This window comes from Tursiops truncatus, chromosome 1, assembly GCF_011762595.2.
Source record: "Tursiops truncatus isolate mTurTru1 chromosome 1, mTurTru1.mat.Y, whole genome shotgun sequence".
Classification (NCBI taxonomy): Eukaryota; Metazoa; Chordata; class Mammalia; order Artiodactyla; family Delphinidae; genus Tursiops; species Tursiops truncatus.
In genome coordinates this window covers 71,775,954-71,793,538 of record NC_047034.1, presented here as the reverse complement: position 1 = coordinate 71,793,538, position 17,585 = coordinate 71,775,954, and the positions used below count along the sequence as shown (strand labels likewise).

Genomic DNA, 17,585 nt, shown 5'->3' with positions numbered 1-17,585 from the left:
GTCTTGCTCTGACCCAAGAATCCTCGTGTGCTGTCTTTGCCCCTCTACTTACTAATCCACAGGCCAGGGCTTGCTCAGGCAATAGGAAAGCAGCAAAGTCCTTCAAGAGCTGAGGCCAGTCCTGGAGCAGGATTTGCAGGCTCTTGTAGAGATCCACAGCTGTCTGCCTCTGAGTATTTGACTCAAATTCATAGATGACCTGAAGGAAGTCCTCATATTTGCCAGGGATATGCTGCAGGGCTTCTCGGACCTATACAGGAGGACTTTCAATCATCAATACCCTTCCTTTGGGCCCCAACAAGAAACAATGGGATAGAGGGAGGAGGAGGAGTTACTGTTAGAGAGCTCTGGAATTATCCTTCAGAGGCTACTCCTCTGACAGGTCCTAAGATCTGTTAATGGAAGACACAGGGCCATGAGCTAGGCACAGCTCTTTTTCTGGCAGTGGGGGATGGAAAAACCTTCATTTTCTAGAGACCAGAGCCCTACCCACAATACCAGGTAAGCTTTTCTCTAGCTCACAACCCTAACCTCTCCTTCCTGGTTTCAGCTCGATACTGAGATATATAAGGAGTACTTGGTATGTATATTTCAGCACGGCACCATCTGAGGGTAAATAACACATAAATTAGGAATGTTAGTAAAATATTAGGCGACAAGAAAAACCATGACTATCACTGCTAGTACTCCACTTTGCTGGGGGTATAAAGGAACCAGGTGGTTACCAAAAGAATGAGATAGGGACCACTGCCACCAACAGGTTGGTTCATGACTCTAAAGATCACTGAGGCCCATTTTCTGGCCAGTGTACCAAATGTCTTTCTTTTCAAGACAAGGGCTCAGTAAAGGTCCTCATTAGCCTATCCCCTCACTGATGACGGTAGAAGTCACCTTTCCCCCATTTCTGGGCAAGAGACAGGTAATATGCTAAGGCAGTAATAATAAATCTGCTTAGGACTGAAGTCAGTGTCCTTGTAGTTCTCTCACACAGTTCTTTTGGTAATTCCAGGAAAACAAAGGCAGAGGCATAGAAGGCTGTTGTGCAGCCTGAAAAGCATACCTCATTTTAAAAACACCTCCCCTGAAATAGAAGCAGTCTCAATGAAAGCAACTGGCAGGAACAGGAAGCAGCGTTTGCCTACCCTGGTCAGATAAGCCTGAGCAAAGGCCAAATCCTTCTGCTCCCTGAGTGGATCTCGCTCGAGGATGTCCTCATCATACAGCAACAGCAGCTTGGAGGTGTCCTTGCTGGCCCGGGCCCGACTGCCCCGCTTGTTGCGAACTCGATGATTGCTCCGGCCCTTTCCAGCAGCTTTGATGTTCTCTCCTTAGAGTACATGTGAAAACAACTGTCTGTCCCTGCAACCTCTACTCTCCCCATCCCACCGCCCCACCCAAATCCCCTATTATGTAGTAACTTGGGAGAAAAGCTGTTGGAAAAATGTTATGAGAGGCACGTCTGTCCCCGTCAAGTCAGGCCTATGCAGAGTCGGCAGCATAACTGCATTAACTAGCATGATAATGAGATACCCAGCTACTGCATACTGAAAATGGAAGTCTAAAAAGAGTGAGTATGGTCTGATGTTGGGCTCTCAAGAGACTATGTCTTGGTGAGGAATAAGCAGTGCTTTCTGAAATGAACATAACTCTTGGCCTCATGCATGACAGATGAATTAAGAACCAGTATAAAAACTTGCATGAACTGAGTACAAATCTAGCAGCTGATGAAAGTCAAATTTAAATTTTATGAGCGTCTCTTCTCTGCAATGGCACCAGGTTAAACATCTGTCTGGGGGAAGGGTGACTGGCAGGGGGGATCCAGAGGATTTCCTCTGGAAACTAGCACCTGTTTTATAAGCTAGCCATTCTGCACATGTCCCTGAGACAATGAGGCCACCTGAGACCCGCCCCCATTCAGGCCTGTCCAACTCACCTGGTGGGGACTTGCTGGTCTCCACTTCTGGAGCAGTCTTGGGGGAGGCAAAGGTGGTAGGAGGCTTCTCAGCAGGGTCTCCAATGGCTTCGTCTGTCATTTCATCCTCTTTCTGCAGGCTTTCCATTCCTTCTGCTTCTTCTTCCTCTTCTTCCTCAGGTTCAGAGTTCTCTTCCTGGGAGTTCTCTTCCTCAGACTCACCCTCCTGACTCATGCGCCTTTCAGATGCAAGCCAAGTCAGTTTCTCCATTGTTTCCTGCAAAACACCCCAAAGAGTGTTCAAGAGAGCTATCTACAGTGGCTGACCAAGTGCTGACTGTACAGACTTTTTCAGGAGAAAACTGAGGTTAATTAACTGATTGGGGGGTGGAAAGCAGATTTTTTTTTGGAGGGTGTTGGGTTTTTTTTTTTTTTTTTTGCTTTTTTTTTCTGGCCACGCTGCGCAGCTTGCGGGATCTTAGTTCCCCAACCAGGGATCGAACCCAGGCCCCAGCAGTGAAAGTGCCAAATCCTAACCCCTGGAGCACCAGGGAATTCCCAAGCAGTTGTGTTTTGAACGGTCGAGCCTGAAGATAATTTTCTTTTGCCAGGGTCCATACTTATGATTTTTTGGGGGGGGTCATTTAAATTGTGCTCAAGTGATTCAATTTAATGTTTAAATGAGTTTAAGTCAGATGTAATAAGTAACATTTCACTCTTTCCCTCTCCTCTCACCTCAAGCCCCAAATTATGTCCCGTGATACCTTAAAAAGTCAAAAATGATTTTAGGACTATCTATAGTACAAAAAGCAAGCAGGCAGCCTATCAGTAAATTAAACCTATTACAGAGTCCACAAAATATTGGAGAACAGTCCCCAACTCTCACCTGGAGTTCCGGGACAGAGAGCACAGATTCCTCAGAAGCTGATGACATCTCATCTTCCTCATCCTGGGTAAGGTCGTCAAAGTCCTCTTCTTCCTCTTCCTCTGGCCCATCCTTCTCTCCTCCAGTTTCTGGCCCAGCTGGGGTCCCCACTGACTGACCATCAACACTGCATAAGTCTTCGGGCTTCCCTGAGGGGCTGCTAAGCACCATTTCAGGGTCAGTGGAGGTCGAAGCATTCCTTGGGGACCCCTTGCTCACATCTCCTGAGTTTCCTTCATCAGCAGGCTCTTGAGAAGCTGAAGGGGTTTTAGCTGGTTGACTCCTCTCCTCCTCCTGTTGTAGGACCGTCTGTTTCTTCACCTCTCTAGGCCCGCTTGACTCCTCACTTGTGAAGCCAGTGTCCAATTCCACAGCATGTTCTTCTTTGATTTCATCACAGCTGTCCTGCTCTGGGGATCCACCAGAGATGTCCTCCCCGGGGTCTTTAGGTTCCATCTTAATGATTTCCTCTAAATCCTCAGGGGAAGTGTTTAGAGATTCTTGGAAGCCCTGAGGCAGTGGTTCTGCAGCCTGCCTCCCCTCCTCTGTTTTCACAAGAGTCCAGCCATAGGCATTGCCCTCTGACAACTGTTCCTGGCACACCCTGTCTGCTGGTGGAGGCCCTGGGCTGTGCTCCTCTTTGGGGAAGACAGCAGCACAGAGAGGAGATAGTTCCTGAGGTTCTAATTTGGGTTCTAAGCCTTGAAAGGCATTTTTCCCCTCAGCCAAAGGACAACCTATGTCCACACTCACTTGGGCTTTATCTTCAGGGGCAGATGGTACAGAAAGATTCACAGAATTGCCAGAAACAATTAAGGGTGGGATGGAGGAGGCCACAAGGGGCTGGTTCAACGGACAGGGGAAGGAAGTAGGGTTAACCAAGAGGGTGGTGATGGGAATGGTCTGAGGACTCTGCGCCACAGTTGCACTGACAGGCTGGATCATGTTGCAGCCACTGCCAAGGCTCACAACCTTCACGGTGGTGGCAGGAACAGTAAAGATAACAGGCGCAGGGTGGATGAGGGGGGCAGGCTTCAGACAGAGAGAGGCCTTGGCCCCCTTTCTCTTTGAGGCTCTCCGTTTCACACATGGCTTTCGAAACTTAGAAGGAGAAAGTGAGGGCAGCATTACCTTGGGCACGGGGGCAGAGGAGAGCAGGGTCTGGGGCTCAGGCTGAGGGAAGCTGGTCCTGGCCTCAGGGGGCGTAGTAGGCAGCGCTGCTGGAGACTCAAAACTATCACCCCCAGGGACCCCCAGTGGAGGGCCACCTGGCACTGTCTGTAAGACAGTGGCCGGCTGGATCACGTGAGGAAGCGGGACCACCATTTTGCTCGGAGGGGCTTCTGACTGAGTTGACCTAGCTGCTGTTTTCCCAGAACTGGAGCTAGGCTGGAGAGAGGGGCTGGGTCTGATGAGGAGGGGCTTCAGGACTGATGACCGCTTCTGTCTCCAGGCCTTCCTAGAAAAACGGTTGGCAACTGGCTTCAGCTTCAGCACTACACCCTTAGGCAGTAGCAATGGGTACCGAGTTTCGCTCCCCAGTTCCGAGCTGCCTTTTCCTAGGCCTGGGTCTGAGGTGATCTCAGTGGTTCCGGTCACATTTCCTACCTCTCTGGCATCATCAGCTATGCGCTGCAGTTCCTCCTGGATGGACGGCAGACTGGCCTATTGGGAACAAGAACACTCGGATCTAGCACATGCCAGAATTTGGTAAAAATAATTGGGCTTTCTGGCCCAGAGATAAACCCACGTACATATGGTCACCTTATCTTTGACAAAGGAGGCAAGAATATACAATGGAGAAAAGACAGCCTCTTCAATACGTGGTGCTGGGAAAACTGGACAGCTACATGTAAAAGAATGAAATTAGAACACTCCCTAACACCACACACAAAAATAAACTCAAGATGGATCAAAGACCTAAATGTAAGGCCAGACACTATAAAACTCTTAGAGGAAAACATAGGCAGAACACTCTATGACATAAATCACAGCAAGATTCTTTTTGACCCACATCCTAGAAAAATGGAAATAAAAACAAAAAAAAAACAAATGGGACCTAATGAAACTTAAAGGCTTTTGCACAGCAAAGGAAACCATAAACAAGACGAAAAGACAACCCTCAGAATGGGAGAAAATATTGGCAAACGAAGCAACTGACAAAGGATTAATCTCCAAAATATACAAGCAGCTCATGCAGCTCAATATCAAAAAAACGAACAACCCAGTCCAAAAATGGGCAGAAGACCTAAACAGACATTTCTCCAAAGAAGACATACAGATGGCCAACAAACACATGAAAGGATGCTCAACATCACTAATTATTAGAGAAATGCAAATCAAAACTACAATGAGGTATCACCGCACACCGGTCAGAACAGCCAGCATCAAAAAATCTACAAACAATAAATGCTGGAGAGGGTGTAGAGAAAAGGGAACCCTCCTGCACTGCTGGTGGGAATGTAAACTGATACAGCCACTATGGAGAACGCTATGGAGGTTCCTTAAAAAACTAAAAAGAGAACTACGATATGACCCAGCAATCCCATTACTGGGCATATACCCTGAGAAAACCGTAATTCAAAAAGATACATGTACCACAGTGTTCACTGCAGCACTATTTACAATAGCCAGGACATGGAAGGAACCTAAGTGTCCATCAACAGATGAATGGATAAAGAAGATGTGGCACATGTATACACTGGATTATTACTCAGCCATAAAAAGGAACGAAACTGAGTTATTTGTAATGAGGTGGATGGACCTAGAGTCTGTCATACAGAGTAAAGTAAGTCAGAAAGAGAAAAACAAATACCGTATGCTAATGCACATATATGGAATCTAAAAAATGGTAATGATGAACCTAGTGGCAGGGCAGAAATAAAGATGCAGACATAGAGAACAGACTTGAGGACACAGGGCAGGAAGGGGAATCTGGGACAAAGTGAGAGAGTAGCGCTGACATATATACACTACCAAATGTAAAACTGATAGCTAGTGGGAAGCTGCTGCATAGCACGGGGAGATCAGCTCGATGCTTTGTGATGACCTAGAGGGGTGGGAGAGGGAGGGTGGGAGGGAGGCTCAAGAGGGAGGGGATATGGGGATATATGTATACCTACAGCTGATTCACTTCGTTGTACAGCAGAAACTAACACACCATTGTAAAGCAATTACACTCCAATAAACATATTAAAAGATAATGATAATTGGGCTTTCTAGATATTAGGTACCTTTCCAGGACAGTCTCGAGACATCTTTTTAAGAAGGATTTTTCTGCGTGATATCAGATATTTCTAAAAAGACTACGTTCCAATTATATAGTCTAGAAACTCTCCTCTGAATTTCCTTTAAGAAACTAGCATTTTAACCACTATTTTTAAAAGGTTACAGAATCAGGTGGAGACGTGGGAGAGGAAGGGCAACTGAAGAAGATTTCTTAAGTCCTAGTTCTACAACTAAAGCATCAGAGGTGTAAAGTAGCCTTTGACATTTCTGCCGGGTTTCAAGTGACCTTCTACTTCTGACATACTTTGAGGAGGAGGGCTGTACCTTTAACCAGAATGGAAGCCGGTGTTCTTCCCTCTCTACAGGTGGCTTCCACTGATGTGGCTGGATCTCTTCACAGCACTTCATTAAGATGGGCAGCTGTCTGGTCTTCTTATAAAACTGAGCGTGAAGAAATTAAGCATGAGTCACATTCCTTCCAGAAGCACTGCCCTTTGTCAGGGTAGGGAGTATGGTGGGCAGCAGTTTGAGACAGACACACACATATCCATATACACGCAGCCATGAACAGCATATGCTGACTGCTTCTGCATTTCAAATTAAGCTAATCTCTAATTAATAAATATTTTATCATTACTCAATATCTTCTGATGTGCTCCATTCTGGTCACCAGGAAGGGAAAAGTTCAGGTCACAGAGAAAAGGAAGCACATGGTCAGTCATCTTATCTAAAATTTGCTCCTGCCCTGTAGCCGCAGTGAGAGTGCCTTATTAATCCTTATCCTGGCCCATGGAAGCTGCCTTTTAAGCAAATAATGGTGCGAAGGACATTAGAAGGGAAGGAAAGAAGAACAGCAAGACTGAGACTGTTCAGTTTTAAGAGTGAATGAAGAGGGGAATTGAACTTACACTGACAATAAGCGCCAGGTACTGTGCTACAAGCTGAGCAAACAAATAAGGAAGTAATCCCTGCTCTCAAGGAGCTTACAGACCAGTGGGAGAGACAGTCAAGTAGAAACCAATAATGACACTCTGTGTAAGAAAGTATAAAGATGTGCACAAAAAATGACACACAACTCAAACATGAAAATGAAAGATCTTTCTGGAGCAGGTGCAACTACAGAAAAATCTTAAAGAAACAGAGTTTGCTAAATGAAGCAGGGGAGGGCAGAATATAACTCATTTTCAAAATCATGAATGTGTTTAAGGAACCACAAAGAGATCAGTCTGGCTACAACTAAAGGAATGCAAAGAGACTTCAGAAGACAAGTCAGAGGCAGGCAGGAGAGGCCTTCTGTGCCATGCCAGGCAGTCTCAACTCTACGCTGAAGGATTAGATAGGGGTGACTATGGCAGCAATCTGAAGAATGGAATAAATGGAGCCAGAATTAGAGACACCAGTTATAAAACTACTGCATTAATGCAGGTGTAACTTAATTCAGGTGCCTGAACCAAGGCAGTAGGCAACAGAGTAGGAAATGGAGTAAGAAAACTGAGGACTTGGTGACAGACATACAGACGGGAGTGATCAAGCAGAAGGAGTCGAGTATAACTCCTAGGTTTATGGACTGAGAAAATGGCTAGACAGTAATGTCATACACAAAGAACATACCCAAGCAGGGGTAAGTTGGACGGAGGGGAGTTAGCTGGTGGTGGTGGTGCCAGTGGCAACAACTGGAGGGTGCAGAGGGAGACACAGTTCAGTCTGAGGCATCAGTGAGGCATCTTAGCTAAGAATTCCTTTAAACAGGTGACTTCATTGAGCCGGAGCTCAGGAGAGAAACCCGGACCAAAGACACAGATTTGAAAATTATGAAGAGACAGACAACACCAAAAATCATCAATCTGGATGAGACCACACACTGCAAATTTACTGTGGAACACTGACATTTAAGGGTAGAGCAGGGGAAGAAGAGTTCACGAAAGAGCAGCCTGAGGTAAAAGTCCTAGTATCACAGGAGATAAGAGTATAGGAGTCTGAAGAAGGAATGTGTGAACTCCATTATCAAAGTATCAATGTAACTGCAAAGTTAAACAGGATAAGAGCAGAAAAGTATCCACTGGATAGCCAATCGGGAAATAATTCAAGATCTTTGTGGAGATAATATCCACACTCTCATAGGTTAAAGAGTTAAAGGCGGGGGTGGGGGGGACTTCCTTGGTGGCGCAGTGGTTGAGAATCCGCCTGCCAACGCAGGGAACATGGGTTGGAGAGCTGGTCCAGGAAGATCCCACATGCCACGGATCAACTAAGCCCGTGTGCCACAACTACTGAGCCTGAGCTCTGGAGCCTGTGAGCCACAACTACTGAGCCCACGTGCCTAGAGCCCCTGCTCCACAACAAAGACAAGCCACCACAATGAGAAGCACGCACACCGCAAGGAAGAGAAGCACACACACCGCAAGAAAGAGTAGCCCCCGCTCGCGGCAACGAACACCCAATGCAGCCATAAATAAATAAATAAATAAATAAACTTATTAAAAAACAAAAGGAGTTAAGGGGTAACTTACTGTTAAGACAGGCAGATTAAACACATCTATTTGGGTTTGTTCCCTCTTGAATCCCCATGAAAACAACAGAAAGGAAATTTTTAAAGGTAAAAGCCTAAAAGGAGAGACAGAATGAGAGAAAAAGTAAAAGCAACAAAATTTTCGGGACTTCCCCGGTGGCGCAGTGGTTAGAAATCCGACTACCAGGCTTCCCTGGTGGCACAGTGATTAAGAATCCGCCTGCCAGTGCAGGGGACAGGGGTTCGAGCTCTGGTCCGGGAAGATCCCACATGCCACAGAGTAACTAAGCCTGTGCACAACTACTGAGCCTGTGCTCTAGAGCCCGCGAGCTACAACTACTGAGCCCACACGCTTAGAGCCCGTGCTCCGCAACAAGAGAAGCCACCGCAATGAGAAGCCTGCGCACCACAACAAAGACCCAACTCAGCCAAAAGTTAATAAATAAAATAAATAAATTTAAAAAAGAAAACAAAGAAAGAAATCTGACCAGCAATGCAGGGGACACGGGTTCAAGCCCTGGTCCAGGAAGACCCCACATGCTGCAGAGCAACTAAGCCCGTGAGCCACAACTACTGAGCCTGCGCTCTAGAGTCTGCCAGCCACAACTACTGAGCCTGCATGCCACAACTACTGAAGCCCACACGCCTAGAGCCCATGCTCCGCAACAAGAGAAGCCATCACAATGAGAAGCCTGTTCACCACAACAAAGAGCAGAACCCGCTCACTGCAACTAGAGAAAGCCCACGTGCAGCAATGAAGACTCAGCGCAGCCAAAAATAAATAAATTTATTTAAAAAAAAATTTTTTTTCAAAGCTAAAAAGCAGGTGGAGGAGTGGTAAGTCACATAGAAGAATGAAGAAAACCAAATCCCATGTGGAGAAAAGTTATGGGTCAACTAAATTTATGTCAAAGACTGGCAAAAGGATAAGACACCAGATACCTCCAGAAGTGGAGGAATTAAAAACAGGTCGAGATGAGGACAGGTTTTAAATCTTCTGAAGAGGCGGTTAGACCCCGAATCCCCTCTTTTGTTTGATGTAGCCCAGTGACAGCTTCTCCCCCTACCCTGGCAGAATTAAGCCAGGGTTGTGGAAAGGATGCTCTCTGAACTGAGGCTGTGAGGCATATGTGAGGGCAGGAGTACTATGCTGATCAAGTATAGAAGAGAAAACTCCAGCCTCCTTCCTCTCCTGCTTTCCCACATTCCCTCTGCCATTTGCTATTAAATAATATTCAATGAACAACAATAAAAATAGCTATTAGACATCTTAAATATGAGAGAAAAAATAAAGAACTCAACTCAGCAGAACAGTTAGAAGAAAAAGCTGAAGTAATATCTCAGAAAGTACAACAAAAAGACACAGTGATGGGAAAAAAGAAGAAAGACAAGATGAGAAGATGAGCCTGAGAGGACTAGCATCTGACCACTGAGCACCATAGGAGAGAACAGACCAAAAGAAGGGAAGGAAACCATCAATATGTACATTTCAAGTACATTTCCCAATACTGGAACCTATGAGTTTCCAAAGTAAAGTTTATCAAGTACCTTGCATAATTAATGAAACTAGACACATACCGAGGCATATTATCATGAAATTTCAAAACACTGGAGAAAAAGGAAAAATCCTACATACTGCCGGAGGGAGAGGAAAAACAAGTGTTACATAAAGGTTTAAGCGTCAAAAGGGCATCAAATTTCTAAAGAGCCAGCACTAGAGACTAGAAGAAAATGGAGGCCTTAAAATGTTCTGATAAAAGTGATTTTCAACCTAGAATGTTAGACCCACTGAAGTGGGAGAACAGAGACATATTTCAAACTTTTGGTGTTGAATAATTATAGATTCATAGACAGGTCTCATGTACACTTGTTACATAGTAACAATAGTTACATATACAAACCAGGTATATAGTACAATAGCAAAACTAGGAAATTACATTGGTCATGTCATGTCATGACAGACAATGAATACAAGTAGTTTAAACCTAAAAATTTGTTTCTCGAGCACTCTTCCTCAGAATAGTACTAGGATGTGCTACACTAAAACAAGGCAAAAATGATGTGGGGTTCAGAAATAAAAGGATCCAAAGCAAGTAAGAAGTGAAATGAATCCCCAGGATGATGGTGAAGAAAAAGCCAGAGAAGACGTTAGTGCAGCAAGCCAAGAGAGCAACATGGGTAGAGTGGAACAGCATCAGAGCGCTCTGGGAAGGATTTCTTCAGGGAGATGAAAATGATAGCAGGACACCTAAAATATTTGAACACACCGAAAAGAGATTTATAAAACTGAAGAAGTTTTATAATACATACATAATAAAACCAAGTCCCACTCATCCTCAAAAAATGCAATTATTAACACCAAGAGAAACAAAATGTCCAGCAGGAAAAGCAAAGTATCATGATACACTACATAGCTCAGCTGTGAGAAGCTTTTAGTCGTGCTTATAACGTAAACTCTAAAAACAATCTAAGTGGGCTTCCCTGGTGGCGCATTGGTTAAGAATCTGCCTGCCAATGCAGGGAACACAGGTTTGAGCCCTGGTCTGGGAAGATCTCAGATGCCACGGAGCAACTAAGCCCGTGCACCACAACTACTGAGCCTGCGCTCTAGAGCCTATGCTCTGCAACAAGAGAAGCCTCCGCGATGAGAAGCCACGCACCGCAATGAAGAGTAGCCCCCGCTCACTGCAACTAGAGACAGCCCACGCACTGCAACGAAGACCCAACACAGCCAAAAATAAATACATTTATAAATAAATAAAAACAATCTAAACAAAACTGTGATATAATTATAGTGAGTGGTGAGACTATAGGAGTGTGGAGAGAACTAAGTCTTCATCTTCCATGGTTTCAGTTTAACAGAGAAGGCCTAAATCCAAAAAATCAAGTGGAGACTTCCTGGTGGTCCAGTGGTTAAGAATCTGCCTTCCAACACAGGGATGTGGGTGCGATCCCTGGTCGAGGAACTAAGATCCCACACGTCACAGGGCAACTAAGGCCACGCGCTCTAGAGCCTGTGAGCCACAACTAAAGAGCCTGCACGCTGCAACTACTGAGCCCGTGTGCCACAACTACTAAGCCCGTGCACTCTGAAGCCCGCACACCGCAACTAGAGAGAAGTCCACGTGCTGCAATGAAAGATCCCACGTGCCACAAATGAAGATCCCACATGCCACAACTAAGACCCAGAGCAGCCAAATAAAGAAATATTAAAAAGAAAAATCAAGTGGTAGTAATTATAAGCATGCTACCTAGATATGGAGGTAAATGTACCATCACCCACAAAAACCTTGCTTAGCAGGTAATAGGGAGAAAAATTATTGTCTTTCATGACAAGTCTCATAGAACTATTTGATTCTTTAAAGTATACTTTATAACTTTGATATAAGTATCTGAATATAAAGAGTTAAGGAGAAGGATATAAGTGGACTGTGGCCTACCCTCTGAAGAAGGTTAGCGTGGGAAAAAAAGAGAGAAAATGAATAGCTAGAGGAAAACAGATTCGAGAAGTATTTTAAAATTTGAACAATTTTATTTTTAGGAGAAATATCTAAAACAGAGGAAGAAGATGACACTCCAGAGGAAAATAATGAATCACTGTTCCTGGAAAGGAAAGAGGGCAATTAACCTAGTGTGCAGGTGGGAGGAACTAGCCTTAAATAAAAGGCTATTCATTGAGACTAAGCAAAAGAAAAGGAATGGCTGCACTCAGGCGAGGTCTCCAGTAGAACATGCAGGGAGCACTTACTTTAATGATGTTGTCAGGAGCTCTGTTCATGTTGAGGTTCTTGATTCTCACTGTCAGCTGGTGGGCAGTCTTGCAAGTGAGAAGGTACTTGCTGATTAGAGGCTTAGGAAACTCGGTCCCTTCAAAGTGCTTCAGTCCTAAAGCTAACAAACTGAGAAAGGGGCAGTGATACTCAATCTCACCTGACAGTCCATCCCGCTGAAAAGCCTCCCAGATGAACTCCACATTCTATAACCCACTTTTTCCACGTCTAATTCTCGTACAAGTTAATGGCAATTCAATAGAAAATTTCAGATATTTACTGAGTGCTAAGAAGTACTATGTGAATAAGACTCAATGAGGAGTTCCCAATCAAGTGAGAAGAGGAAAAACCAGGCATAAATCACTAATAAATGTCAGATCATGACGCACTTTATACTAATAACACAAATGAAATTTGAAGGAAGAAGAATGGCTCTAACAAAACTAATATAAAATGAATATTGGGCACCATGTTAGACATATTAAACAGCACCAACACTACCTCCCAACATAACATTTTCAAGTACAGTTACCTATGTACATATTTGCTGATGGGAAATACAAATCAAGAGCCATAAAAGTGTTCATAACCTTTATCGAATAATCTCACTCTTGAGAATTTACCCCAAGAGATAAACTGGAAAGATTTTCAAAAGCTCTATGCGCAAAGATCCTTGGTGAAGCCTCACTCAGAACAGCTAAACAAGGGGCGGGGGGGGGGGGGGGGGGGGGTGGGGCAGGAGTGGCAAATAAAAGGACTATCATAGGGCCATTAATATTGCCTTAAAAGACAATATACAGAAACAAAAATAAGACAATGTTACAGCATGGAATCTGATAGAAAAAACAATTTCAAGAAGACGTTAAGTTAAAAATAGCAAAACAAAATTACACTTATATTGCCAATAATTATATAAGAAATGCAAAAAGAAAAATCATTGTCTTGGGGTGGTTAGGATAATGGATAAAAAAATTGTTTTCCTTTGAAAATTTTCCTCTAACAGTATTACAAGGCAAGTTTTTACAATAAATAAACGACAAAAAACAACTTAAAATGTTTCAAAAATGTGTATGTCATTCCCTAAAAAAAGCAGTATTTGGCACTGCTGGAACAAGCACATACTACAGAACTGCACCCATCTACACTGCTTTTCTTTTTGTCTTTTGTGTCCGTTCTTTATCATACAGGTCTTCTCCTTGGGATATTTTGTGCTCTTGTTCACCTCACAGTAAACCCTTACTTGTCCTCCGCCTTGGTGAAGAAAATCTTATCCTGGGGATTCTTTGCCTTCAGAGAACACACTGGAAGTAGCTCTGGATACATGAAAACCTTGCTAGTGGCTAGGATCCAAGCCACTTGCTTTGGCAAACAGGGAAATTCATAGGCTGTAAGAAAAAAATTCCTGATAAATGAAATTCTAGAACAAAAGACGGCTTCACAAAAGCTTCTGAATGCATTTTTGCATTTAGATAGAGCCACCCCTACCTAACGTGATGCCCTTCCACCCACATACCCCCCTCCCAAAAGTTTCCACAATCTTTCTCAGCCTAACATATACCTAAAAGGAGTCCCATTCAATGCTATTAAAAGTTGATTCTCTTTTTCTTTCCTGTGTGGAATACTTAACACACTAAGTAACATAAGCACTTATAAAGTACCTAGTAAATACCTGGCAGATAGTGTATGCTCAAAAAATTTTTACCTCCTTCCCCCTTTAAATCCTTGAAAGATAAGTGACCTTCAACAATGCTTTCTTTCTTCCAGGATAAGATTCCAACTTCTTTAATCTCCCTCACAAATCTGGTATTCCAAATTTTATTTTATTTGATTCTTACTTAACTTTCATTAAGTTCTCCCAGATTCCTCCTGAGGTTGGGAACAAAAAAACCATAAAGAGAATGAGACAATTCAGTCTCATTCATTTCTGTCTTGCTGTCTAAGCCTCTCAATTCCAGGCACTTCTGCCTTTCCAGAGATAAGCACCACTATACAGCCATATTTCTCCTTCCATAAATGTTATTTTTATATCCCCAGAAGAAAAACACAGGACACTATATGTATAAGTTATAACTGTAGTCTGGTGTCAAATTAAGTTTTCATTACCAACATATAACTAATAAAGTAGTTTGAGATCAGTGTCTATGACATAATGCACTTAAATTCAACTATATTCAATTTAACTATAAGAGTCAGGGATTTAAAATCAAATCCAAAGACAAACCCAAATCCACAGCAAAACACAACTAATTTGCTAAACTAGGAACAAATCAGAAGCAAATATTTAGTTTAAGGGAACAGCAAATATTTTCTCAAAAAATACTAAACCAATGCAAAGTAGAAACCAAACCTGCAAATTTCTTTAAAATATTGAACATGGTAAATGTACAACATCTCTAATTTTTTCCTAACTCCCATATCAATGTTTCACTCAAAATGGAGATATCACTAATAATCATTATGGGAAATAAAATGATCTTAATGAAGAAGTGAGTAGAAACCTAAACACAACCCAACTTGACCACTTAACTTCCAACTTTATCAGATACCAGTTTGTCTTGACCTGACTCCTAATACTTACCCTCATATCTACTTAAGTCCAATTATTAGCAGGAGTCCCACATCTCTACCCCCCACAACCCTGCCCTGTCCACTGCCTCCATCCCTTACTTAAGCCCAAGTATTATCACCTAATTCTAGAACTTAGATAATGAGCACAAAGGGAGGATAAAAGAGAGAAGGAAGAAATTACAAACACCCTGTCTCCTCCACCCCTAGGAAATTATCCCTAGGAAATTATCTATGGGATAAGACTCCCACCTCTCACTGCAAGTAAAAACTTAAAGCGGACACATCTGTCCCCTACCAGTCTTCTTGACAGTTTTACGAGGACTCCAGTCAACGCTGACATGTGTGTTGAAGTCTTCAATGAGCTGCACAGCTCCCATCAGGTTACAGGGTTGGAACAAGGTCTGAAACTTGGGGTTGAATTGATGATGAAGGGCGATGGAGCTTTGAGCAAAGGTTCCCAGCTCTTTCTGGGAAAACAGGACACAAAGGAGATCTAAGTTCCAGAAAATTAGTACCAGTAGCCCTTAGCCTCTAAGTGAAAAACTGTCCTTCCTACAATAGTATAAAAACAGGTAAAAATCATTATAAAGTCTTCCATAATTAACATTTTGCCATTAAGACTGTTCTTTTGCCGAGTCCTCAGATATCTGGGGATTTGTGATACACTAATTTGCTCTTGTTTTATTCTCAGTCTGAGTGTTCCTCAGCCTTTTGGATGCATGGTCTAGCTCCCCAGCTAGAATTAAAATTCTCAAGAGTGAGAGCCATTACTTAATAAAATAAAATAAAAATTTTAAATGTCTTCATTGGTTTCTCTGAAGAACAAAGTATTTCTCATGATCCTCTGAACACAATAAGAGGGAAAATAACACTCTGCTGACTATCGAAGGAAGCTCAGACTACTAGCCAACTCAAACTCCAAAGAGACTTACCCAAGAGGCAAAGAATATCCTCATTACCTACCCCAAAGTTCAGGAGCAATTTTTATAGGATTTTAACACATTACTGACAGGTGGATTTTTGCAGAAACTAACGCCTGTGGCTATAATACGTCTCCGGTCAAAAATGTGTTAAAATTTGAATTTTTTTCTTTTTGGCCACGCCCTACAGCTTGCAGGATCTTAGTTCCCCGACCAGAAATTGAATCTGGGCCCCGGAAGTGAAAGTGCCGAGTCCTAACCACTGGACCTCCAGGGAAATCCCCAAAATTTGAAATTAAAAGCCCTTCCTCCAAAATATTTCATAATGCCATGAGCAAAATTAATTTTATACATAAAACACTGATATTGAGCCTAATAAATAATGAATTCAATAAAAAGAAGAGAAGTACCAAAAGCCCAAGATGAGTGGATCTAAAGGTAAGAGAACCCAATAAAAAGGTAAGAGGAATAGTCTTAAGAAACTGAATACTCTCTCTGTCCTTTAATGGGAACCAGTAACTTATGTTTTATCAGCAAGCACGTGAAGCCATACGAACAGCTACCCAAACATGCAGGAGAGAAGAATAAATGTAGCTTATGATGAGTCAACATTTGTGAGAAATGACTTCCAAACTAACTGCATACACAATTCTTTAGAGTTAGGGATATCTGAAACCTTACAAGAAATATCCTGGTGGTACTGGCCTCCGAACTGAGACTGGGGTTGGAGGTGGCGAGAAGGTGAATTTGCGTCAAGAGCTGCACATGCTGGGGAGGGAAAGAAAATAATATAGTGACATGTTATGATGTTGTCATTTCAGGAACCCAGAAGACTTTACCAAGATGTTAGTGACTTTAGCATACATGTTTGGCTTTCTAGAGAGACTATGAGAACAACATAGTATTTTGGTATGAAATTTTTTCTCAAATATGTTCCACTTGAGCAAAATAACAGAACCAGAGGAAGTTTAACCTCAAGCCAGAGGGACTAAGATTAGAGAGAAGAAAAAACTACTCTGGCAATAAGGCTGTTAAATTCAGAAGGGATTACTAAAGATTCTTTGAAATCTATCATGCTGAATACTATCAGGGTCCTTACATGCATTCTTACCTGAGACACGAACACGATGACCTTTCAAGGTCCTAACTGATATGAAGATCCTGCGGTCCTGTGGTTTCAGTGGTTATCAAGACACCTATTTCCGACTTTTCCAAAGCTGCTAATTTAATGTTTGGCTTCGAGCCAAGCCATGGGATGGTCCAATATTAACATTACCAAGAAGAGTCTTACCTGCTGCATCTGCTGCTGGAGTCTCCTCCTCTGTGCTGGGTCTAGAATCAGAGTCTGATGAACTTTCTCACTCTGGGGCTTAACCCTCTCTACCTCCTGCTGCTGTTTGGCTGAAGATTTCCTCATCTTCAGCTGTTCAAGTAGCTCCTTCACTGTGCGATGCTGCTCATTTAGCAAGTTGGCCAGTGGTTCCTCAAACCTATCCTCAACAGGGAGATGATTGGATTTGAATATTTCCCTGGGTCCACAACACACCCAGTTCCTTCTAATGGTGGGCTAAGCAAGTCTGAACAACTTCCATCTACTGCTAATCCCCAAATCTCACTTTAGGCGATAGGCAAACTCCTATCCTACCCAAATCTTCTCCCAAAGTTGTTAGCATAGATTCAAATAAGATGGTTCTGAATCGCCCCCCACCCATTCTTCTACATCAGTCTTCTAAGTAATATCATAATGAAGGGG

At 43.0% G+C, this 17,585-nt stretch overlaps 1 protein-coding gene across 14 annotated transcripts in view; it reads right to left on the bottom strand.

Annotated features, from left to right (window-relative positions):
* GON4L (gon-4 like) overlaps nt 1–17,585 on the bottom strand; it is an 87,741-nt gene that overhangs the window by 11,270 nt on the left and 58,886 nt on the right. For 10 of the 14 annotated variants that reach the window (XR_002176061.3, XM_019933452.3, XM_019933483.3 and 7 more), the window contains 10 exons: nt 17,124–17,322; nt 16,514–16,600; nt 15,208–15,379; nt 13,585–13,729; nt 12,323–12,473; nt 6,390–6,506; nt 2,799–4,502; nt 1,934–2,189; nt 1,143–1,327; nt 53–250 (listed from right to left, as the gene is read on the bottom strand). Coding sequence is in view for 13 of the 14 variants with exons in the window: in XM_019933452.3 (XP_019789011.1) it covers nt 53–250; nt 1,143–1,327; nt 1,934–2,189; nt 2,799–4,502; nt 6,390–6,506; nt 12,323–12,473; nt 13,585–13,729; nt 15,208–15,379; nt 16,514–16,600; nt 17,124–17,322 (3,214 nt within the window). In the remaining variant the exon portion in view is untranslated. The remainder of the gene's footprint in view (nt 1–52; nt 251–1,142; nt 1,328–1,933; nt 2,190–2,798; nt 4,503–6,389; nt 6,507–12,322; nt 12,474–13,584; nt 13,730–15,207; nt 15,380–16,513; nt 16,601–17,123; nt 17,323–17,585) is intronic. The other 4 variants (XM_019933510.3, XM_019933516.3, XM_073806410.1 and 1 more) reach the window with 4 other exon arrangements.